At 39.2% G+C, this 24,440-nt stretch overlaps 1 protein-coding gene across 2 annotated transcripts in view; it reads right to left on the reverse strand.

The window, feature by feature from the left end:
• Positions 1–24,440, reverse strand: part of MAP7 (microtubule associated protein 7) — a 116,289-nt gene that overhangs the window by 2,113 nt on the left and 89,736 nt on the right. For both annotated transcript variants that reach the window (XM_081945099.1, XM_081945098.1), the window contains exons 6-16: positions 22,219–22,329; positions 16,829–16,942; positions 15,580–15,704; positions 13,047–13,150; positions 11,920–12,173; positions 10,014–10,197; positions 8,171–8,360; positions 6,252–6,347; positions 3,299–3,349; positions 3,160–3,202; positions 1,524–1,659 (exon numbers count right to left, since the gene is read on the reverse strand). In XM_081945099.1, coding sequence (XP_081801225.1) covers positions 1,524–1,659; positions 3,160–3,202; positions 3,299–3,349; positions 6,252–6,347; positions 8,171–8,360; positions 10,014–10,197; positions 11,920–12,173; positions 13,047–13,150; positions 15,580–15,704; positions 16,829–16,942; positions 22,219–22,329 — 1,408 coding nt within the window. The remainder of the gene's footprint in view (positions 1–1,523; positions 1,660–3,159; positions 3,203–3,298; positions 3,350–6,251; positions 6,348–8,170; positions 8,361–10,013; positions 10,198–11,919; positions 12,174–13,046; positions 13,151–15,579; positions 15,705–16,828; positions 16,943–22,218; positions 22,330–24,440) is intronic.

Below are 24,440 nucleotides of genomic sequence, written 5' to 3' on the forward strand. Positions count from 1 at the left end.
CGTGCATGACCAGTGCGACCCTCCCCCTTTTAGTGTGCTTTTTTCGCCCTCCCCAGGCACCAGAAGCTTTCTAGGAGTCTGGGGAGGGCAAAAACAGCCTCTCCCGTCTTCCCGGAGGCCCTCCAGAGGCATCAGGAGATTCCCCGAAGCCTCCAGAGGATGAAAAACGGCTCTATGGCCCAACCGGAAATTCTGGAAGTGTCACTTCCGGTTTGGCTATAGGGCTGTTTTTTGCCCTCAGGAGCCTTCATGGAAGCCTCCTGAAACTTCCGGAGGGAAAACGGCCCTACAGCCAAACCAGAAGTCACTTCCGCTTTGCTCATAGGGCCATTTTTTGCCCTCCGGAGGGTGAAAAACAGCTCTACAAGCAAACAGGAAGTCCATTCCCGAATTTCTGGTTTGCCAGTAGGGCCGGTTTTTTGTGCTCTGGAGGCTTCAAGGAAGCCTCCAGAGGGCAAAAAACAGCCTTAAAAGAAGGCCCAAGTCAGCTTGCCAGCGCGCTAACAGGGCAACGCATTGCGTGCCCTAACAAATGGCTCCGCGTGGCACATATGCCGTAGGTTCGCCATCACGGCTGTAGGTTGAAGTTGGTAGGTTGAAATTCTTCCACATCTTTATTTCCACTTCTGCAAAAATTCCTGATATGCTGCCTAATAAAACTGTGACGCAATTTTTATTTATTTCTTTGATTTTGAAAAATTCTGCCTTTATTATTTTATAATAGTAAATCAAGATCGCGAACAAATATGATACTTCTTCCTCCTCCTATTTTCTCCTATCAAGTGGGTTGGGCTAACAAACTTTCTTGATAAGAAACACAAGAAGCGTCTGGATATATAAAAAAATTCACCCTTTGTTTTATTCCATGAGGCTACAAAAGTTGTTAAAATACTAAAATGATGCAAGTCTCATGTGAAAAACAATATTTACTGTATATTGAAAAGCAGATATTAAATCTATGCAATTATTCTGTCAGGCTAACAATTGGGACACCTTTTTCCCCAATAATGCAAGAATGCAGATGAATAAGGGACTTATTTCTAGTTAATTCTATATAATATGATCTTAGTTCCCAAACATCAGGGTTTTGAAATGATTTCTTTGCTTATTTTTTGGCTTACTGAGAAACAATATGTATGATAGGGCCAAACATTTTGACAATAAATGTTTCCCTGGATATTTGAGAGAAATAATAGATGACTGAAACAAATAAACACCTACAGCTAAAGGAAATAATTAAATTTAATGTAAGTTTATCTCAAGAAGAATTAAAACTCACCAGTGAATCTTTTCTCCATACTAGGCTCATATTGATAACCAGTTTGGGAAGTGCTTAAGGACCCCAGTTAGAAACCAGGAGGCCAGCTGGATCACCTTGGGCCAGTCACTTTCTCTCAACCCTAGGCAATGGCAAACTACTTCTTAAAATGCTGACAAAGAAAACCATAGGGAATATTCCAGGCAGGTTCTGAGAACTGGATACAATTTAACAGAAGGGGACGGGGAAGGATCACATTTCTTACCTGTCTAAGTTTACTCTGGGCTGGTGAGAAATGAGCATAGGTGTGTGAAGTACCATTTCCCCATTGCGTGAAGTTTCTGTCATACACTGAACCTGAGAACCCATTACAGGGCTTAATGGAGGTGTAGGGCTGCTCACTGGTAGAAGGAAAACAAAATGGTCTGTAAAACCGTATTTATTTAATGTAGCAGAATGGAGAACGTAAGACTGCATAGAGAAACATAGCTTCTCAAAATTCTGTTCCCCTCTATGTCCCCTTCCCTATGTACTGTATTTTTGAACTATAAGACACACTGGAGTATGTACCAAGATTTTGAAGAGGTAAATTAAAAAAAAAGTTTTTTCACTCTGCAGACCTCCCAAACCCTCTGCATGCCTCATTTTTTTTGGTGAAAAACAAGGCATGCAGAGAGTTTGAGAGGGTGCAAAGTGTTCCTGGGCGCTGGAGGTGGTGGGGCAAAATGAGCAAAAACGGCCCATTTTTTGTGAATATAGGCCCGGTTTTTGCCAAAAAAAATAGGGCATGCATAGCTTTTAGGCGGTTTGTAGAGTGCTCCTGGGGGCTGCGGGGGGGGGGGGGGCAAAAAAAACAAGCAAAAAATGGCCTGTTTTCACAAAAATGGGCCCATTTATTGCCAAAAAAGGGCATGCATAGCCTTTAGGAGGTTTGTAGTGCTCCTGGGGGCAAAAAATGGCTCATTTTGGCTTGTTTTTGCCCTCCTCAACCCCCAGGAGCACTTTGCAGGCGCCCAAACCCTCTGCACATCCATTTTTGTGAAGGGGGCAAGCGGCCTGAAATGCTGTATCCAGTGTATAAGACTCACCCAGATTTTCACCCTCTTTTTTTGGGGGGGGGGGAAATGTGCATCTTATACCCTGAAAATACGGTAGGCGTGAGGGGGATAGCAATAAATGGTCATCAGAAGTATATAGCATACTTTCCATTCTGAAAAGTGGTCTTTTGGAGAGTAGTTGCGTGCAATCCTAAATACAATATTCAATACTGTTGGGGAAAAATAGGATGGGATCCTGGGCAGCTACTGCTTACCAGTAGAGGTAACAGTGAACCAGCTGTAAATTAATCACTTGATCCACCTTAAGTCAACTTTCTATGCCTATTACTTAATAGAGAATGATGCTAAGGCAAGAGCCAAGAGAAATTTCAGGGATCTGATTCTATCTGAATACTGAAAAATTAATTCCTTTTTAGTACTAATGAAAAATGCAATATCCAACTAATAACTGGGTTCATTTTATAATAGCCTTGTATAAAATAATGAGCTGATATTTCAATTGTTTAATAAAACAGAGCTAAGGATTTTATTTCAGTAGCTCAATTGTAAACAAAACTGTAATCTAGATCAGAAAATGATATAGCTTAGTATTTTGTCAGTAATGATTAAAACTAATGATCTAGAACTTGATTTATTTATCACTGAAAAATTAATCACAGTGCTAATATGTTTCATTTTGTATATAGTTATACTCACAATGGAATGATATGCCATTATAAGTATTCAAATGTAAAATCACCTACTTTTCATTAAATACAACCAGGTTGTTAATGTTTAAATAATTTATTATTCATGCTCTGAGAAAGTTTCAGTGTTAAACTAAATGTACATGAAAAGTAATACCTATTTCTTTTGCTATCACTCCATTCTGTTCCTCATCTGATTTCTGAAAAATAAAAAAGATTTTATATAAACATCTATTCTAGAAGATAAATAAATATAGAAAATATACTTCTGAAAAGGGAAAAAGTTCCATACATACTCTTTCCACAGGTTCTGATCTCCTAGTTCTTTTCATAATTTCCTCAAGACGCTACATAATAAAGAAAAAGAATATTTATAATGAACATCTTCCAGATTTATCCATAGTTTATAATATTTACCGTGTTTCCCTGAAAATACAAACTGTCCTGAAACTAAAGCCTTGCCACATTTTTTGCATGGGCAAAAATATAAGCCCACCCCCGAAAATAAACCCCCTGGACACCCCCTCCTTTGGCCAGCCAGAGCATCGGTCACCGACATAGCAGTATCCTGAAGGCGCCAAGCCGCAGGAGCCGGGGAGGAAGAAAGGTGCTCACATTGCTTGGAGCCTTCGGGATACCGCTAGGTTGGGGAGTGGCATTCTGCCTGGCTGGAGGGGGGAGTTGCCGGGTGGCTGCTCCCTTGCCTCAACATGTCCGGGCCCAGCTCTCCCTGCAGCAGCAGCTGCCGCTGCCGCCCTCCAAGCATAACGTCTTCTCCGGTTCCAAACTTCAAAACTCGGTTGCCGAGTCTTCCAGCAGCGGCCGCTCTAGGAGTGCGCTCTATGGTTGTGGGTTAGCTGCTGGAACTCTCTGTAAAAGAGTCTTCCGGACAGAGAGTCTTCCAGCAGCCAGCCCACAACCACAGAGCGCACTCCTAGAGTGGCCGCTGCTGGAAGACTCGGCAGCCGAGTTTGGGAGTTTGGAACCGGAGAAGACGTTATGCTTGGAGCCTGGCGGCAGTGGCAGCTGCTGCAGGGAGAGCTGGACATGTTGAGGCTAGGAGGCATGCCTGCTGGGGGTGGAACAGGCGCTTGCGCAACCCCCTTCTCCAGCCGGGCAGAGCTCGTTGCACTGACCTAGGCGGTATCCCGAATGTGCCAAGCCGCAGGAGCTGGGGAGCAGTCAGAGCGCCATGTGGCTTGGCGCCTTAGGGATACTCCCTAGGTCAGTAAATGGTGCTCTGCCCGGCTGGAGAGGGGGCTTGCCGGGCGGTTGCTCGTAAGCTTGGTCACCTCATGGCTGCTTTGCCCTTGAGGCTGTGCCCGGCTCTTCGGGAGCCAGTTCGCAAGGGAGCAGCTGCCCGGCAGCCCCAAAACAATAAGCCCTCCCCTATAATAAGCCCAAGGCCATATTTTGTAAGTAAAAAGAAAATAAGACCCTGTCGTATTTTCGGGGAAACACGGTATTAATTTATTTTACATTTTTATGGGCCACCTCAATCCAAAATCTCTAGGTAGGTTATCATATGCTAATGATATGAAAAATAATAATCCCCCAAGATGGAAGCTGATAACTATTAGTTAATTAAACTTGGAAAAATAAAACTTTCAAATATCTTCTAGATCAGGGCTGTCAAACTCCCAGCCCACAGGCCGGGTGCATCACGTGTTGGCTACACCCCCACCCGGTTTAGCAAAGGGGGGGAAAAGTCCCAATACATCATGTGACAATGCTGTGATAACATGAGTTTGACACCCCTGTTCTAGATGCCCTGAGCAAGGAAGCCTTATAAGCATTTGGTGCTAAAGAGTTTCTATGTGTGGGAGCGGCTACAAAGAAGGACTGTCATCATCTCCATGTTCCCTTCACTTCAGATAGAGAGATGACTTTTAACAGGCCTTTCTAAGATGTTTTCACTGGAGAACAGATTTAGATATATTAATTATGAACACACTACATGCAATAACCAAACTCATCTTCAGATATATACTACAGTTATTTCACCGCTGCCACCTCTTCCTCCACCAACTTGGATAAGGTGGTGGCCAGCAACAAATTTTTACAAAATGAGCCATTCATCCTCCTTGGAATCAGTGGAGGAGGAAGCATCAACAATAGCAGCATAGAGCCATAGTGGCACCGTGGTTAGAGTGCAGTATTGCAGGCTACTTCTGCTGCCTGCTGGGTGCCTGCAATCTGGCAGATGTAATCTCACCAGGCTCAAGGTTGACTCAGCCTTCCTGCCTTCTGAGGTCGATAAAATGAGGACTCAGATTGTTGGGGGCAATATGCTGACTCTGTAAACTGCTTAGAGAAGCACTGTAAAGTGGTATATAAGTCTAAGTGCTAAGTGCTATAGGTGACCAATGAGCAATTGAGCAAACATCCTCTTTGTATGCTTCCTGCAACCCCTGCCTTTTTTCAGAAATCAGATCAACTTACATTTGTTCCCTCCTTCCTCCAATCCTTTATTGTCTCCACTTTAGACAAATGCATGGATGGGTAAACTTCTCCACTTAAAGTAACACTTTTTATTTCCAAAATGTGAGACTGGAGCCAAAAGAGAAGTGGCAATGAAAGTTTGCCTGAGATGTATACCAAACTACTACCCTGTTTCCCCCAAAATAAGACCTCCACGGATAATAAGCCCAATTGGGCTTTTAAGCGCATGCTCAAAACAAGCCCTGCCCCGAAAATAAGCCATCCCCGAAATACTGCAACAAAGCAGCAGCCATGAGGTGACCACACTCACCGCCACCTGCATCTCAAAAACAATAAGACCTCCCAGAAAATAAGGCCAAGTGCTTATTTCAGGGATCAAAACAAAATAAGACCCTGTCTTATTTTGGGGGAAACACGGTAATAATTCAAAGCTTATCCATCACATCATGAACCCCTTTGGGGGTGTTCTTTATAAGCCTTCATACATGAAGGCTAGAGGCTACCTGATTCATGTAGATTCCTGTAGGTTCTTCCCATGATTTGGAAGTTTGGCTGCAATGGGTTCTAAATCAGAAAAGGCTCCCCTTCATAGATGCTTTGTTGAATAGGTATGTGCAAAAATCCAAAGGTGGCATTATAAGCAGCAAATGTACCTGTGATTTCAATTGTGCGGAAGATAATGGTTCCAGAAGTTTTTTATATCTATTTTAGTCCTTATGTGAAGTCCACAAAAGTGAATTCATTGAGTGGGTCACTTGCCACATGAAAATACACATGTAGTTGTCTGCAAGAACTGATTTCTATTACCTTCTTTCTTTCGAAGCGCTCTTGCTCTTCTCTCTGGAAATGTTTTTCACGTTCCAGTCGAATCTGGTCTTCTCGTAACCGAGTTTCCTCTTCCTTCTAAATTATGCCACCAAAAAGGAAAATATGGACATTGATTATATTATGGCAATCAATATTTTTTAATCTAGTTACTTTCACTTTTGCTTTCTATTGCTGTAATCTCAAAAGAACCGGGTAAGAGGCTGCATAGTCCCAACGTAGTCGCAAAAGGTATCTTTTGTATCCAAAAAGCAGCTTCTTTTATAATTGCAAATGAATGTACAATTTAATTACTTCTCTGTAGTGCAAACACATTTTGAAAAGGTGATGAGATTCTAAATTAAATACTGCGTACTTATGTACTTTCACTCCATAAAATTAAAATATCAGTGTTTCTTGATTACTTTGACAATCATTAGCCTTTCTGATTGCACGTAATCTGTTGCTGTTCGTGATTTTATGTAAGGTAAAATTAAGTGCTCCCTTTTCTATTTTGCATGATATATTAGGGAAGTATGCATTGTATGTTTAAGGCCCAAGTCACAAATATTAATGGCATTTTTGTATCTAACCTGCAGGATACATTCAAATGCAAATAGCAGCAGCTGGCAAAGTTCATAATTAACGAAATCAGAAGAGGCATGAAGAGGAAAATTAATGCTTTGCAATCCTGGTAGAAATTCCTCTTCTAAAAAATTATTTTTTCAGGGAGGAAATGTCATTTACATTCAAAAAAAGCATGCAAATTAGATCAAAAAGCGCATTCAACTTCAGAAAGAATAGGTCCTAAATATACAGACAAAAGGAAGGAAATACTGTATAACCTTTTATAACTGCCGGAAGTCTTTCCAGAGAATACCAATGTTCCAAAACCCAAAGTCATACAAATTTATATACACATACATATCACTTGTAAAGACAAAAAATGTGCTTTGGAGTATCAGTGGAGGTGTGGCTTCAGGGGTGGGTTCCGGCAGGCACTACTTCCGGTTTGCTTGTGCGCACACGGTGTACGCATGCGCAGTGCAATAAAAATTGTTCTGCGCATGCACAGAAGTGAAAAACAAAATGGGGCCGCCCAGAGAACCGCTTCAGGGGTGTGGCAGGCCTGGGTTTCTGCCAGTTCCAGAAACCTAGGCTGCCAAACACTACCAGTTCAGCCAAACTGGGCCGAACCGGTAGGAACCCACCACTGAGTGGCTTGCATAGATCCTGTTACTATTCCTTAAAGTAGCTGATCTATTCCTGTGATATCTCGAGGGATGGTGCCTACGGAGGGGGAAGGGACTATAGTGAAGTGGCAGTTTTCCTGGAAACATTTGGAGGGGGGCAGACAAGAGACAGCACAGCCCGGAGCTGGCTAGAAGACAAAGGAAGAGAGTTAGGTTAGCCACTCCCTAACATCTTCCAGGATATGTCTTTCTATTTTGTGTCAGGAAATAAAGACTCTGACTGCATTGTTTTACATTGTTCTTGGGCTAAGCCTGACAACTGCCCTTCTGAAAGGTCACATGGCCCCAGGGAAAAACAGAATGGGTTAAGGAGTTGCAAATGCTTTTACACTGACAGAGGGACCAGCTGTCTTAGAATAAGCAGAACAGCAGCATTAAATTCCATGGAAAACTTTTTTTTTAAGGATGCTTTTGGTCGGGCATTATCAAAATGGTACTTGCAAAACTGTAACATTCTGCAGCTTTCTCCATGTATGGGACATCAACACATATATGGGATTGATGGGACTTCAACGATGGAGTCATGGCTTCCATCTAAACTTTTTTAACTCCTTCCCTGTCCAGAGATGCCACTGTTTGCATCTCCTTCCTTTTCTTCATGCAGTTGCACAGAACAATGAGCCAATTGTAGAACCCACAATATGCAAAGCCTACTGGTGTTTACATTACCTGTTTCTGAAGGAGTTCCATTTCCCTCCTTTCTTTCTCCTCCTTTTCTTCTGCCAAACAGCGTAGCTCTTCCTCCTCCTGCTCTTGTTCAGCTTCTTTTTGCTTCCTTTCTGCCTCCTGCTTCTGAGCTTCCTCCTCTCGGCGTGCTCTTTCCTCAGCAATCTTCTGCACCAAGGCCTCCTTCTTTTGTCTAATGGAAACAATGGTGTGCGTTAGACAAAGGCATGGATGGATAAGACTAGCAAAAAAAATATTTAAACAAATAAAACACCTGTTTTGGCATGTCAGACCGCCTCCAAAAAATGAATAAATGAAACAGAATAGAATGGAAAGAAGAGGAAATGTTTCTTCTCCTCACTTTATCTGAGGTAAATTGAAGATTATTCTTGGATTAATGGGGAAATGTCCTTAAATAGAATCATGAGAAAGTTGAAATGTTGCTTGGTGCCAGAAACCAAATTACAGTATTTCTGTGGAAGGATATCTAAGACTGTATTGAGCAAGTCTAACAAGATCCTCTGTAGCAAAGGGATTAAGGGATTGGGCTACGAGCAGGAAGAGCCATATTCTAGCTTTCCTTCAGCCATAGAAGCTCATTGGCTGACTTGCAGCCAGTCATTCTCCTAGCTCAACTTTCCTCACAGGATTGCTGTGGTGGTGGGGAAATAGAAGAAAAGTTACTTAAGTACTCCACCTTAAGCTCTTGAACAAAAGGTGGGATATAAATCACCTAGCTAAAGAAGTGGATTCTGAATTACTAGTTTTACTTTTCTCTCTCCAGACAGAAAGTTGCCCTTTACGTAGAGAATAGGAGTAAGTGTGTTCATATTTCTAACATTACTATATCATTTCAGACTGCAGGTGGCACAAACTTAGAGATACCGCTGGAAGGGTTTATGAGAATGCAAAATCCAGGCATTTGTTGAAGACAGAACTACCTAAGAGGCTTTTTCTATCATGATGACCCTCCAGCATTTTGAAATACAACTTCTATCTCCCAAGTCAACATGGCCAATGGCTGAAATGATGGGAGTTTACCTCAATACAACTGGATAATAGCAGGTTGAGAAACGATGCTGTCCTTTTGAACATCTGGATCATACTGCTCATTTACTTATTTTTTTATCCACCTTTATATACCTAATACTCATTTCTCTTTCTATTTTCTCCACAAGTTCTCTGTGAGGTGGGTTGGGCTGAGAAAAAGGGACTGGTCCAAAATTGCCCAGCTGGCTGTCATGTCTAAGGTAGAATTAGAACTCATAATCACCTTGATCACCACACACTCATCTGGCTCTTAGTTAATCAGTATCATCTATTCTATATTAATTATCACATTAAATCTATAGAATCTAGATTGCGTAAAATCTATACAGTCAGCACAATCTATACAAATTATCACAATGTATTAAATAGCCCTATTTGTAAAGGCAGAAGTAATGGCTTAGAAAGACAGGAGGAAGTGCCACTAGCAAGTCAATGGTCAAATAATATTTCAAAGAAAATAACTTGAGAAAACATCTTGGACAAGTTTCACATGAAGATAAAGGGAGGAAGAGAGCAGCACATTCAGACTTACAAGAGTCTGTTACTATGGCTGTTACAGCTATAAAAACAGTCCTGCCTATATGGCATTAGTTACTTAGTCTGGTCAATGTTGTTGGGTGGACACTATTCTAGACAGAGATATCTTTTAACAGCCTGCTTCTGCTAAATCATGGAGATGAATAGAATATAAGCTTTATACAAATGCTTTGTTTTGTAATCTTGGCCTGTGGTGTGTTCAAAGAAGATATCCAAAAGTGCGTTTTCTCCATTAGACAACTAATGGTGACTTGATCACCTTTCAATCTCTTCCTGCTCCCTTCTTTGCTGCTCCTCCCGTTCTCGTTGCTCCCGGGCAAGTCGCCTTTTTTCACTAAGCAACCGAGTTGCTTCTTCTGGATCTGTTGTCCCTGCTGAAGATTTGCTACAAATGGGAGATGGTGAAGCTGCTGAAGGAACAGAGGGCAGAACTGGAACAGGACCTAGAAGAAAAGTCAGGTTTATACCATCAGAGTTGGGATCTTTAAAAAAAAGCCATGTATAGAATACAACATCTGGAAAAGGAAAATTATAAAATATGAAAATACCATTTACTAGTTGAGGTTGAGTAGTGGGTGGGCTCAGAGCAAACCCATTCTCTACACACTAAATCTGGGTAGCTCACAAAAATAGAGTAAAAGGGTCAAATGTTTGGAGGGGGGAGAGTCAACTTTCCAAGGTCTTCCTGAAAGGTAGGGGGATAAGACCCTGCCAGACCTTAGGGGAGGTTGTTTTTCAAGGCAGGGGCTGTTACAAAGAAGGCAAGTTTCCTAGGTCCTATCAGATGACATTTAAGAGAGAGAACTAGAGTGGGACAAATAGACATCCACAGGGAGAGGTAGTCACTTAAATAACCTGACCCTGTGCATTCAGGACTGTAAAATGATAAACAACACCTTGAATTGCACCCAGCAAGAAGTCAATGCAGCAGCAGTAAAATATAGGAAACCACCAGGTGCTTAAAATTATACACATTGCTGCATTCTGGACCAGTTGCAACTTCTGGGTGGCCTTCAAGGGAAGGTCAACATACAGCACATTGCTGTAAAAGAAAGTGGCCAAAGCATGAATGATTGTGAACAAGTATAAGAACAGGTATAACTGGTATGCACAAGATGAATTTGTACACCCTAGCCATGGCTCCTTTAATAGGAACAATGAATCTAGGAAGAGTCCTGAATTCCATATAAGCTCTGTTCAGGGGAGTTCTACCTCACTGAGCAAAGACAACACAACATCAAACCCTGAGGGTTGATGCTGGGGCAAAGCACAAAGCCATTCTGTCTTGGTAGGGTTGAGTCAGAGTTCGTTGCTGCCCAGGCACTAGGTCAGCTCCTAGCTGGCCAATGGTAGGAATATATACCTGAGTATCAACAGCACAGATATTGCATTCTGTGGTGTTGAATGACCTCATCCAGTGGTTTCATGTACTTATTACAGAAGAGCAGCAAGAGACCTGCACCCTAAGGTATCCCATACTTCAGGTGCCTAGGGTCTGATCTTTTCATCCACACTAACACTAATTGTTGAAAAGCAATTAATATAATTACTTCCTATGATTTAATAACCCTATGTACATTTAAAATTACAATTTTTCCATAATTTGGGGAGAGTTTTGTAAGACTACACCCAATACTTTAGTGAGACCACAGGTAACTTTGGTGATAGACAGGTTGTGCACTCCTGTGGGCCATGTGAGGAGGATGTAGCTCTATTAAGTCAGAATTGCCATTAACAAGAGAGACACTCATGAATTATTGCCCAAGGAGATCTTAAAATCTGAAATAATCACTAGTTAGAACATGTAGTGTACGTGAATATTATTTCAAGTTATTTCAATTTAGTCATTTAAACCACATTCCACTTCGATTTAAAAACAAAACAAAAGAAAACACAAAGCATATAGTCAATTTTTAAACAAATAGTCTCAATGATTTCACGCAGACAACTATGTCGATTTTAGCCTGTGATCCTGGTAGTTTCTCTGCTCTCCCATTTAATTAGTAACCAACCCTGCTTAGCTTCCTAACCTAAACCACTGGAAATAAACATGTTACAATTATCCACATTGATTCAAAACAATATCCGAAACTCTGTAATGAAAAGGGAGCAAAGCACTTAATTGGGTAAGGAACATTTTGGAAGACTGATAATCTGATCCTTACTTTGAGTGGACTCTGGTTTACAGGTCTCTTCACTTGAAGCTGCTCTGGGATTTGAAGCTGTTTTTTTAGGGTCTGGCTTTTGTTCCATGATCTTCTCAGATTCCTTCAGCGTCCCCTTTTTCCCATGTTTTGTTGGGCGAATGTTGCCAGGGGAAGGAGGGCGAGCTTGAATGGAAGGTGTTTTGGAAGATCCAGGTAGCAAAATGATCTTTCTGGGTGTTACTGGCAGGGCAGGCATTGATCTGGAGGCATGCCTATTTGAATCACAGAGGGACCAGTAATCACAATTTAGATTTAGATCTTGAATAACTTTATTGTCACTTTAAATCTACACTAATCGACATACATTAAAATGAAATTTCATTGATACAGCTCTCAAAGGGTCATCACCTCCAATATATACTACATAAACATGATATAAACAAACAACAAATAATAAACATTATGTATATACCCACCTACAGTATATTATATGACACAGAGAAACAACACAATCTAGTACATTTATATTATATTGTTGAGTTATTGTTACTCCATTTTATTGCTTTTAAACATTTTCCCATCTCTATCCATTCTTCCCCACCTTTCTGAAGTAGCTTTGAGAGGAGTGGGGAAAAAGAATCTACCTGGGAAACATCATTTTATCTTATAAAAGGAGGACCACCAAAAGTGGATGTTATACCTCAATGAGGCACAGCTTAGTACACTTTGTTAAAGATTTATTAAAATTTATCTGCTTCTTTTTCTCACAAAGAACAAGGTTCTCTTCAGCTAGAAATCAACAGTAGTACCATTTTCATAATCACAAAATGACTTTGGCAGGGCATTTTTTTTGAGAAGCAGAAACCTTGCCTCACTTCAGAGTAATCACTAAATGTCCCTGCCTACAGACATCATTATTCCCAAGGGGATATTACCAGATTGGGGGACTCGGTTTTAAGGTCCCACTGACTCTCCATCAATCTGGAAAAAATTCAGAATAGGGTTGATCCTTTAATATATGTATCTTCTTCCTATTTGTATAGCCAATTGTTTTTTAATGTTCAGATACCAGCAAATTCTTACAGCAACTATACATGATGCAAACAGAACTAAGATGAAATAAAAGCTAATATTAAGTTACTTACCAAGCAGCTTGTTTACTTCTGAAGGCAGATGGTGAACGAGTTCTTCTTTTACCAGATGAAGGATTAGTTGATGAGAGTCCTCTTTCCTTTCCTTTTCTGCTACTCTAATATTGAACAAATAGGACAAATGAGGCATTTTGCATAGCTACAGAAAGAAAGCCGCCTTATTAAGTGCACCTAGAAATAAATATTTGCTATTGCAAATTACTACTGTACAAGTGTTAATTATCCTTCAGTTTCAAAAGAGGATAAAAGATTGGGCTCATGATATGTAATTTTTGTTTTTGTTTTAATTTGCATTTTGTAAGAATAGTGTTCCATATCTTCTGATTATGTGGATTGAAACATTATTTTAAGCCATTCCATTTTTGTTTGTTTCCAATTTGATTTGTAAATCCCATCATTATGGTTTATGAATCATCATTTATAACCTAGCACTATCCATGAATGCAGAGTTTTTGGCTAATTGGATAAACAATATCTTGGCACTATCTGGTAATGCTTTGCTTAACCATAAGTTATCCTCACAGACACTAAGTGAAAAGCTACAGCTCACAAACCATAATGGATGAACGCAAGCAATTCAATACATCCGTTCCAAACACATTGGTTTTGAGTTCAGTGAAATGTGTTTCTGATTTGCCCTATATTTAACCTGGCCCTGTAAACATTTTTAGTTTTCAAGAAAGACAATGATCCTTTTTGATTGCAGTTTATATCAACCCCACCAGGTAGGCTGTACCAAGAAATGAAATAAATGGATAAAACTACTTTTATTGACATTAGCTATAATAGAATCTGGAAAGTCTGATTGTGTTGTACCTTGTGCCTCCTTACACTTCAGTGAATTAGAGCGTCCCTGTCTGAATCGCTTATATATGTACTATATGAAACATATTTCACCCCATATCCCCTTACTAAAGGATCTTGCAAGTCTCCATCAAGACAATTTTCCTTACTGTACAGATTATAACACATTAAAACAGGCCAAAGTTAAAACCAGAGAGACTGCCTTGTCCTACTCAACCTAGCTCCAGCAATATCCAAAGGGTTTTTCCGACACATAGTTGTCATACTGTCACTCTATGTCCGTGTCACATTTTTGCAACTTTCATCTTACATTTTTTGGGGGACCCTCATTTCATGGACACCACTTAATAGCTCTCTTGATTTCAAGCACGAGCCTTTTACAGATGATGATGGAATTTGTCTGAGCATTTCTGTACACAAAGCATATAACTTGCAATGCTCTATGACCGGGATGGCGAACCTATGGCATGCGTGCCACAGGTGGCACGTGGAACCATTTGTCAGGGCACGCAAGGCGTTGCCCTGACAGCTGGCCAGCGCGCATGACCGCAATGGCCAGCTGAGTTCAGCCTTTTTAAAAGCCATTTTCCCCTCCCCAGGCTCCAGAGGCTTTATAGGAGCCCGGGGAGGGGGAAAAGAGCCTCCCCTGCCCCCCGGAGACCCTCTGGAGGCTTCAGGAGCTTCCCTGAAGCCTCCGGAGTGCAAAAAACTGGCCCTAGGGGCAAACCGGAAGTTCAGGAACGGACTTCCGTTTTTTTCTTAGGGCGGGTTTAAGCCCTCCGGAGCCTTCAAGGGCCTTCTGGAGGTTTCTCTGAAGGTTCCGGAGGATGAAAAATGACCCTATGAGCAAACCGGAAGTTACTTCCGCTTTGCTCGTAGGGCTGTTTTTAGTCCTCCGGAGCCTTCAGAGAAACTTCCGGTTTGCTTGTAGGGTCATTTTTCATCATCCGGAGCCTTCAGAGAAGCCTCCAGAAGGCCCTTGAAGGCTCCGGAGGGATTAAACCGGCCCTACGAGAAAACCGGAAGTCCGTTCCCGAACTTCCAGTTTGCCCCAAGGGCCAATTTTCTGCACTCCGGAGGCTTCAGGGAAGCTCCTGAAGCCTCCAGAGAGTCTCCGGGGGGAGGGGGAGGCTCTTTTCGCCCTCCCCAGGCTCCTATAAAGCCTCTGGAGCCTGGGGAGGGGGAAAACATGGAAAAAATGGGGGGAGCACCTGTCATGCGCACATGCGTGCTGGGGGGTTTCGTGCATTGCACTATGGGTGTGGCACACCCGTGCATGATCCCCCTGCACTCCCCCCACTTATGGCACGTGAGCCAAAAAAGGTTTGCCATTGCTGCTTTATGACCTTCCCTTAAAGGTCTATCAGTTATATAAACTTAGTATCTGGAAATGTCTTCCTAATCTTTTAGTTCATTTTTACACACAAAGCCGTGAATTCAAAATGCAAACACTAATGAACTTTTCCCATTTGTCATGAAATATTCACAAACAGTAGGCAGTTTACTAGGTGAATAATCCTTTTGGTTACAAAAATTTTGACAATAAACCCGAATCATTATGGTAGTCTTAATGCACAAATCTTAGCATGCAAATAGTATGATTCCATATCCACAGTTCCCCCCCTCTGTATTAACTACTTTCTTATGATAAGGAAAAGAACCAAGGTTGCTGTATTCAGGATTTCATCAAAGGTGCAAGCTTATTCCCAGTTTGGGAACTTACCCCAGCTGAATGTGTGACCCTTCGCCGTCTAACCTCAGGGGCTGTGCCAAACAGTTTTGCTCGGTCTGCTGGACTTTGGCAACTTATGGCCTTGAAGGAGAGAGGGCTGATTGTGCTGCAAGATGCTGAACGAGGACAAATGGGGATAACTAGGGTATTTATTTTTTTCCCATGTATATATTTAACAAAATACATAGAAGGAAACCCAAAGGACAGGAGCAGGAACCGGAAGCAGGAACCAAAGATAGGAAAAGAAGAAACGAAGGAAGGAAAGTATTAATATACAAACAGAGAAAAAGCAGAATGCTTAGAGATATCCTGGGATTATCTACAAATTATCTACAAATTAGAGGCCTGAAATTACATTTGTTCCTATTTAGGCAGAAATATGGTCTACCAAAATACACAATTGTACAAAGGTCTACCTAAGAATTAATCCCACAAGGATATTTATTCCCAGAATTGCAGGAGAAAAATACTTATGCCTGCATTTATGCCATCCAAAACCTAACAGTTCTCTGCTACAATAGATTCTTACTTTATTAGGTCTAATCTAATTCTTCTTTTATAAGAAAAATTAAGCTGAAAACAACTGGAATGTCCTACATTAACTGTTGATTAAGCTATGAATGTATTCATTTCCCAAAGGACTATTAAGACAATATTAATTTTATTCATTCAATTTATATAAAAATGTAACTTTTGTCAAATCTGTCTGAATTCATATAAACATGGTACTTCTTTGTTAAACTACATATATGAGAAATTGAGGCATATTTGAATTGGAATCTGATTATGAAGTAATAGGTAACATATTGGAAACTATATGAAGAAATTTTGATTTACTGAAAGTTCTGTTTTACTGACTAATTTTACTGACTAAGTAATTTTAGATGTTCATATCTAATTATATCTAAAACCATTTTCATAAAATGGTCAATTTAGTATATAAGTAGGACAGGTATGGTTACAAGATTTCTCTAAAACATGATGGGGAACTTGTTACTGAAGTCAGAGACACTTTTTGCTATTGAAATTGGATAATTTTCTGCTGAATTTTTAGAGATTTACAGAGAAAAGCAAGAAGAGCTCAAAAAATGGAAGGAGAGAAAAGAATGCAAATTAATCGTTGAATCAAGATTCAGACAACAGCCAAACCAGCCCAAAATTTCCAAAACAAAATTTTAAAAAGTTGTATACTTTTAAAATGATATAACTGAAAAGCGAAATGATTGATGTTTCATTTTACCTGCATCTCCAGATAAAGTTGCTACACTTTTACTCCTGGCCAAGAATGAATGAGTTGGGGTCAGAAGCCTGCTAACCATGTTGCTTTCCCATGGACTTAGCTGCATTCGTCGAGCTAAATGTCATCATATAAGTGAGATGTTAGATCAAATGTCTTTCACAGAGAATCACATCAGAGTGCTTAATTAAACCCTGACCTCATTACACATAAGTGTTTATTAAAAACACTGGAAAGACAACTGATCATTAATTAATTAATTCATCTTGCCTTTCCATTTCAACAATTATTTCCAAAAATACTTCCAAGCAATTTGACATGTTACAGAAACCTAACTAATTGGGCCTAATAAAAATATAAATATTGAAAGAACAACAGCACAATGTTAATTATTATTCACAGAAAAAGAAACGGCTCCCAAATACATTTCCTATAATTAACCACAACCATAAAGAAATCATTTACTGTGAGCTACTTCAGCGGCTCTAAAGGCAGCGGATTAAGCACAGATGTTTTACACTGCATCTAATTATGAGCAGAAATTGAAACCACAGAGAAGAATAGAAGTTGCCTGCCTTTGAGGCAGAGGAGATGCAGACTTTTCATTTATTTCTTGCCATAAGTGGGAGAACCTAGATTGCCATGGATTTGCTGTTTGTTAAAGAATTTCATGATGCTCATGAAAATCCCCACTATTTTTGATTTGGCAAAATCCCTATGGTCATCTTAAGTCTACATCCAACATATTTATTTACAGGAACCGCCAAAATCTGAATGTATTCCAATTTACCATGAAAATAATTCTAAGTTATTACGTATCAAAAGAAATCATATCTATTTATATTAAACATGAAAACATTTCATTAACTGTGTGCACAACATACATACATTTCACCAAGTGGAGTAGAAAAGAAAAGGCAAAGTTCAATCCTGGAGGCATTATTTTGCAACGTTTTACATTAATCTGAACATCCTTTATGTGTGTATTTATGGGTATATATATGTATGAAAAGATAAGAAATCATTATCCCATGTAATGATATAATGCATTTATAAAAAATGTTCTGTAATGAATTGTTGTATCCTGTTCCCCCCAAAATAAGACCTCCCTGAATAATAAGCCCAATCGGGCTTTTGAGCGCATGTGCTAAAATAAGCCCACCCCGAAAATAAGCCCTCCCCGAAAACATTGCAACATACAGCAGCCATGAGTTGACCACGCTCGCTGCCTCCTGCACCTCAAAAATAATAAGACCTCCCTGAAAATAAGGCCAGGTGGTTATTTTGGGAGTCAAAAGAAAATAAGACCGTCTTATTTTCGAGGAAACATGGGTAAAATAGCTTTTACAGTTAATAGAAACATATTCAGGCAAATTATATAAAATACAAAATGTATTAAGAATGTTCCATTAAGCATGTCATTCGTCATTAAATCTGTATCTTTAACCAATCTAGATAAGGAAGCACAAAAATAAATATTATAGCAAAATCCTAAGGAATAGTATTGGAATTATTATTTCTCCTCTCTGACTGGTATAATTAATGGACATCTTTTATTATATTTACTGCCACTTCAGCTACACACATTAAATCTAATAAATTAGATAGTACTTGGTTTCTTCCCTCTCCTTCACTGAGTACTATGTAATATATATTTTATAATATATATTATAATTATATTATAATATAAAACTATATTTTAGATACTTTACTTAGTTGCACAGTTCTTTTTAACCTCCTCCATATTTATCTATTTAACAATTTAACAATTTAATTATTTAATTATTCATGTGATGTATTTGTATGGACTGTACACCGCCCCGAGTCCCTTTTGGGAGAGGGGGCGGTATAAGCGCAAATAAAAGTAAAGTAATATATTGGATTTAATGTGTGAATAGATGATATTCCTGGCTTGAGAGTAAGTGTTCAACTTAAGGTGTAAACGGTAAAAGTATAATATATAGAGTGTATTTAAGTAAGCATATAACTTAGGATAATGATATAGAGATATAATTCTTTGTAAATAAAATTGTTACGAAAGATATGGATACCAATATGGAAAAGCTGTTATAAGTGTAAATTTGTGTTTTGTCTTTTGTCTTTTAAATGTTAGAAAATTCAATAAATACTATTTTAAATCCAATAAATTGTTCTCTAGCAATGAGAAGAGAATAACAAGGACCAAATGAGTGATGGAGCATGAAAACACTATTTTTTCTTCCTTCTGGGAGCACTCTAAAATTTAAGATAATAACTACACATCTGATAGCCAGCCAGTTGATGCAATGGTTAAGGGATCAGGCTAGAAACTGGGAAACCATGAGTTCTCACCCCATCTTAGACAAAAAGCCAACGATATCACCTTAGGCCAGTCTTTCTCTCATAACCCTAGGAAACAGGCAATAGCAAACCACTTATGAAATCTTACCAAAAAACCCCACTCCACCCACTCTATAGACATTTGTCCAGACAGTGGCTAGGAGTCAACACTGACTCAAAGTCTATGGAGATTCTCAGTCATCCAGGTCATAGTTGTCCCAAAGGTGCTTTTTCAAGAGGCAACTGGACTTTCTTGTTTTTCTTAATTTCATTCCATGTCTTAATAAGGAAAAGGGAAGATTTTGCTGGTCAGAAGTCACTTCACTATGGAGTGGTGGTTCCATTCCATCAGGTTTGCCATACAACCTCAGCCGTTTGGTTTGTGTATGTGTGTGTCCTTGAGTCAGTGTGTTCAACGGTGCTTTTTCAAGAGCTCTGAAGAAGCTTCTTGGATGAGAAGCGAAACATGCTCAAAGAAAAAGTCTAGTTGCCTAAAGGAAAAGCACCTTTGGGCATACTGGCTCAAGGGCACACACGTACACACAAATCGCTGATGTTGTATGGCAGACTAGATGTTTCTGATGGAATGGAACCACCACTCCATAGTGAAGTGACTTCTGACAAAGCAAAATCTTTCCTTTTTCTTATTAAGACATGGAATGAAATTAAGAAGGACATGTTAAGATGGAAGAAACTACAACTGCCATTGTTGGGGAGAATCTTAGTTGTAAAAAATGAATATATTGCCTTAAATGATGCTTTTCTTTCAAACAATACCTATTTTGACAATCGATGTATCATTTAAGCAGTGGTAGAAAGATATTCTGTATCTAGGTTTATATGGCAAGTGTAAAGTTATCCAAGATGCTAAGGATTGAGAAATATTTGGATTGCTGATTTAAAACTATTTTTCAGCCAGCTGTTTTGTTTGGATAAAAGTGTAGATGTTGCTGAGAAATAGAAGAATTTTAGAAGAGAATGATCTAAGGGAGTTATGGCAAACCTTTTTTTTACAGAGTGCCAAAATTGCGTGTTGACGCGCTGGAGCCGTTTTTTGCCCTCCCCAGCCTCCGGAGGCTTTCCTGAAGCCTGGGGAGGGCAAAAAATCAGTTGGCTGGCATGCGCATGAGCGCCGGAGCTGACATCTGGTGTGCCATCAAATATGGCTCCGGGTGCCATCTGTGGCACGCGCGCCATAGGTTCACCATCACGGATCTAACGTTTGGTTTTTCTATGGTACGATAGTTACATTTAATGTAGATTTTGAAAATGACTATGTCAGAAGTCCCATATTAAGAATATGGAATATATGTATAAAATATTGTCCAAAAATGTAATTATGAGCTCAGCACAAAAAACATTTGATGGGAAAGAAACAGCCAGCAAAGAGAAAGGATTAACAGGATATGGGATGAAGAGATCATTTGTTGTATTTTAAGAGAAAGTGATAAAAGTTACTAAGATTATTTTTACTTGGTGTGATAAAAAAAACACGTAACTATCAGAAAATAATTGATAAACTTGAAGTATGTAATTTTTAAAATAAATAAATAAATAATATACAATTTAGTGAATCCGATTTTTCAAAGTATTCCTATTGCTGTTCTTTAAAACAGAGTTCCCCAAAGTCTCCAGCTTTGCAGACTGGAGGGGAAGGGGGAGGGGGAGAGGGGATAGTTTCACGCAAGCAGTGGACAAGCACACACTTCCATGACCCAGTTCTCAGTGGCTTAAGGCCGCAACCTGGGGGCAGATGACATAACAACAATAGCAATATCACGTTGGTGCTTTACAGCTCTCTCTGAGCAGTTTACAATGTCAGCATATTGCCCCCAACAATCTGGGTCCTCATTTTACTAATCTCAGAAGGATGGAAGGCTGAGTCTACCTTGAGCCAGTCAGGATTGAAGTTTAGGCTGTGGGCAGGGTTTGCCTGCAATACTGCATTCTAACCACTGCGCTACCAGGACTCATAAGTAGCGTAAATTTTCATGTCATAATTATAAAAACATAAATTTGCCTTTCGCCTCATCTCTAAAAGTATGGTCCCTGACTACAGTACAAAATGGTTGTCTTCCTTTGTTTTAATATGAAAGTGGAAACACTGCATTTGGCTTTTGAGAAAGAGAATAAATTACTTCTCTGATATATATAGTGTTTTATTGTCAGTGAGACAATAATTTCAAAGCTAATGGAATTGTCAGTTTGACAATTATAAATCATAGACATGTATTTATTTCCAAATATGGAGAAAAGCTACATAATTCACTAACATAAACAATCATATGGCAATCGAGATATTCCATGCACATAATCTAGCCTCATTCAATTCAGTGAAATTTTCTATAAGGCATATATGTACATTTGTCAAATATGAGACCTTCCAACCATGTTTCACATTACAATGGAAAATCTAAATAATCTTTGGTTTAAAAAAATATATCTGCATCTAAACCAAGTATAAGAATTCTTCAGACATTTTGATTACCACTGAGCAGCTTTTAAAAAATTCCTCTCTATATCCAATTAAAAGTAAGAACAATGAAAAAATAACTTGCTTTCTTTTTAAACAGCCGAAAGACTGAAATGTAGCTCAGAATAATCTCTCTGGGAAGACATGTAAGCATGTCAAGATATGAAGCCAATAGGAAGATTGAATATCTAGTTTCTTAGCCAAGGTTTCTTAGCCAAAACTGACTAACCATAGTGAGGTTCAAGATCACTCTTTAATGGTAAAAATGGGGAAAAAATAATCAAATGAATATGATCTACTCCAATGATGATGCACAAAAATTAAAATATATTCCATGCACAATGGAGAAATGAGCAGACGCTCTATAACTTTTCTTTTAAAAAAATCATTTACTAAAAAGCCTGACAGAAGCACTGCTTTATGCATTTGTGGGGGTTTTTTTCCCTATCCAAAAGATGGCTTTTTGTCCAAAGCCACATTTTGTTTCCTCTAATAATATAAAGGAAATTACTTAAGAGCTGCTCAAATTTTTCAAAACAGTTATCATACGGAACATTCTTTTCTTTGGTCCTTTGTTTTTCACTTTTCTTCCAAACTGTACCTCTGTCTGGAGAATTTAGTAATGTTGCAGATGAGGAGGAGAGCCGCTTGTTAATGACTGGATCAACATGTTTCGAAAGGTTCATTGTTGAAACAGATCGCCTGTCTGGATCTAAAACAAATGGAAATAATGCTAATTGACAGCCCGCATGCAATAATGTGACTTTGTATAGTCCTCCAGAGCATAAATAGGAAGATTTGTTTTCTTATGCTTTGTGAGGATATATCAAGGGATTTTCTTTTTAGGTGACTCAGAGATTGGGCACAAAATGGAATCCTATAGTTATCCCGTGATAAGTCCAATTGAGGGTTTACTGTTTGGAAGATAAATATAGGATTGCATGCTTAATTTCAAATCACAGCCAAACTCCTACTAAAACAGCAATGTTCTCTTTAATGAAACAAATGCAAATGAAGAATAAGAAATAAAGCAATGAGATTTAAATGGGTTATTTCATTCAATGTATTCAAGATAATGCAGTAAACTCGAGGGAAATGAGAAATGAAATGAGTAATAAAACCAGATCTTTTAAAACCAAGAACATTTAACTATTTGGTAAGAGAGTCCCGTGAACTAGAATCTCTCAGTATTACATGTCCTTGTATGTTCATATGAGAAAGATATAGAAACAAGATGGGGAACAGAAAGAAAACCATGGAATTTCAAAGTCAGAAACTTCCAAGTTAAAGAAGTTCCTGCGAGATTATTTCCAGGCACTTGTGAAAGTGCTATAGGCAGAATTCTGTGCAGCTCATGCATGCAATCTTACAGCCAGGAGTACTTCCATTTTCAAAAACCTCACTGTTTTTCAGATTTTTAATAGCATAATTATAGGTTATTTGGGTTGATGTTAATCCCCTTAAAGGTCATGGGGTGGAAAGGATTTTGATGCATCTAAATAAAAAAATTTTCCTCAGAGTATAGCGACATTTAATACAACTGACATCTTAGAAACCAACGCTGCAGCCTTCTCTACCCTCATGCCTTCCAGGGAGGATGAGGCAGCTTTGAGCTATTCTGCCTGGAAATATTTGGGTGTCACAGAGCAAACACAGCTTAGAACAAACGCTATACTAGTTGGAATTCTGAGAATCATTGCCCCAAGTCATCTGGAGGATGTCAGATTGAGAAAAAGCTGCACCACTGAATGGTTATCTGGATAAATGTTATATAATCCAATTCACCATTTTTTTAAAAAAAAACTTCATTTCTTGTAGCTTTGTGGGGGAATGTTCAACTCTTCCTTATCTTCTACATGATGTCCTTTAACTAAGGATTTCCACTATAGTGCACACTGCACATAATGTAATTTCCCCGTGCTATTTCCTCTCTAAATTGATGACTTTGGGGGCTTTTTTTTAGAGGACAGTTGAGTTTTCAGCATGGATATACAGTGACGTGACCCAGCAGTCATTTGAAATCCTTTTATTCCTTTTTCAAAACAACATAAAGCCACTTTCCTCTAAAGCAAACATTTATCTCCCCCCCCCCCGCAAAAAAATGAACAGGGGCATGGAGAGGAATGACACAATGGGACTCAGAGCAAAGAAAGGAAACCACGAGAAGAGCTAGGAAAGATGCTGGTGCAAATATTTTCCAGAAGTCTTATGTGCCACCTGATCTGGAAATAGTAGGAAAGGTTCCTGAATGATAACCAGTGAGAACCTTTTTGAAGAATAGGTAGGTACAGGGGGCAATTCTGTGACAGGATTGTTTTGCTTTTCTTAAAGTGCTGATGATGTTTTTTTTTTTAAAATGCAGTGACAAATTGCACCACTGAAAAACATGAAATCATACTGAAGATATAACAATTAATAGCTTTCAAGAATAATAAACGCAAATTTTTAAAGCACTCTACAATAAAATAAGTAATACAAAAAAATAATAATATTTTTTCTTGTATCCAAAAGACTTTTGAAACCGTTGTTTCTCAAGGTTTAAAAATATTCCAAATAGGCAGCATCGCTTCAGAATTGTACAATGCATTTTGAGAAGTTGTGCCACATTCTTTAAGTCGCCCAGTAATAAATTCAGTAAATTTGAGGAAAAAGCGAGGGCTAGCTATCAGCTCTAGTCTATGCGGTGTTAGACATGCACACAGTCTACAAAAGATGGATTAGGTACTGGCATACTGCTCCTATTTTGAGGAGAAAACTACTTGTGGTGAATTCAACAAATCATAGTGATTTATGTACCGAGTTTTCTAGCACCACCCAGAGGTT

Source organism: Natrix helvetica (assembly GCF_964273705.1).
Source record: "Natrix helvetica genome assembly, chromosome: 2".
Taxonomy (NCBI): Eukaryota; Metazoa; Chordata; class Lepidosauria; order Squamata; family Natricidae; genus Natrix; species Natrix helvetica.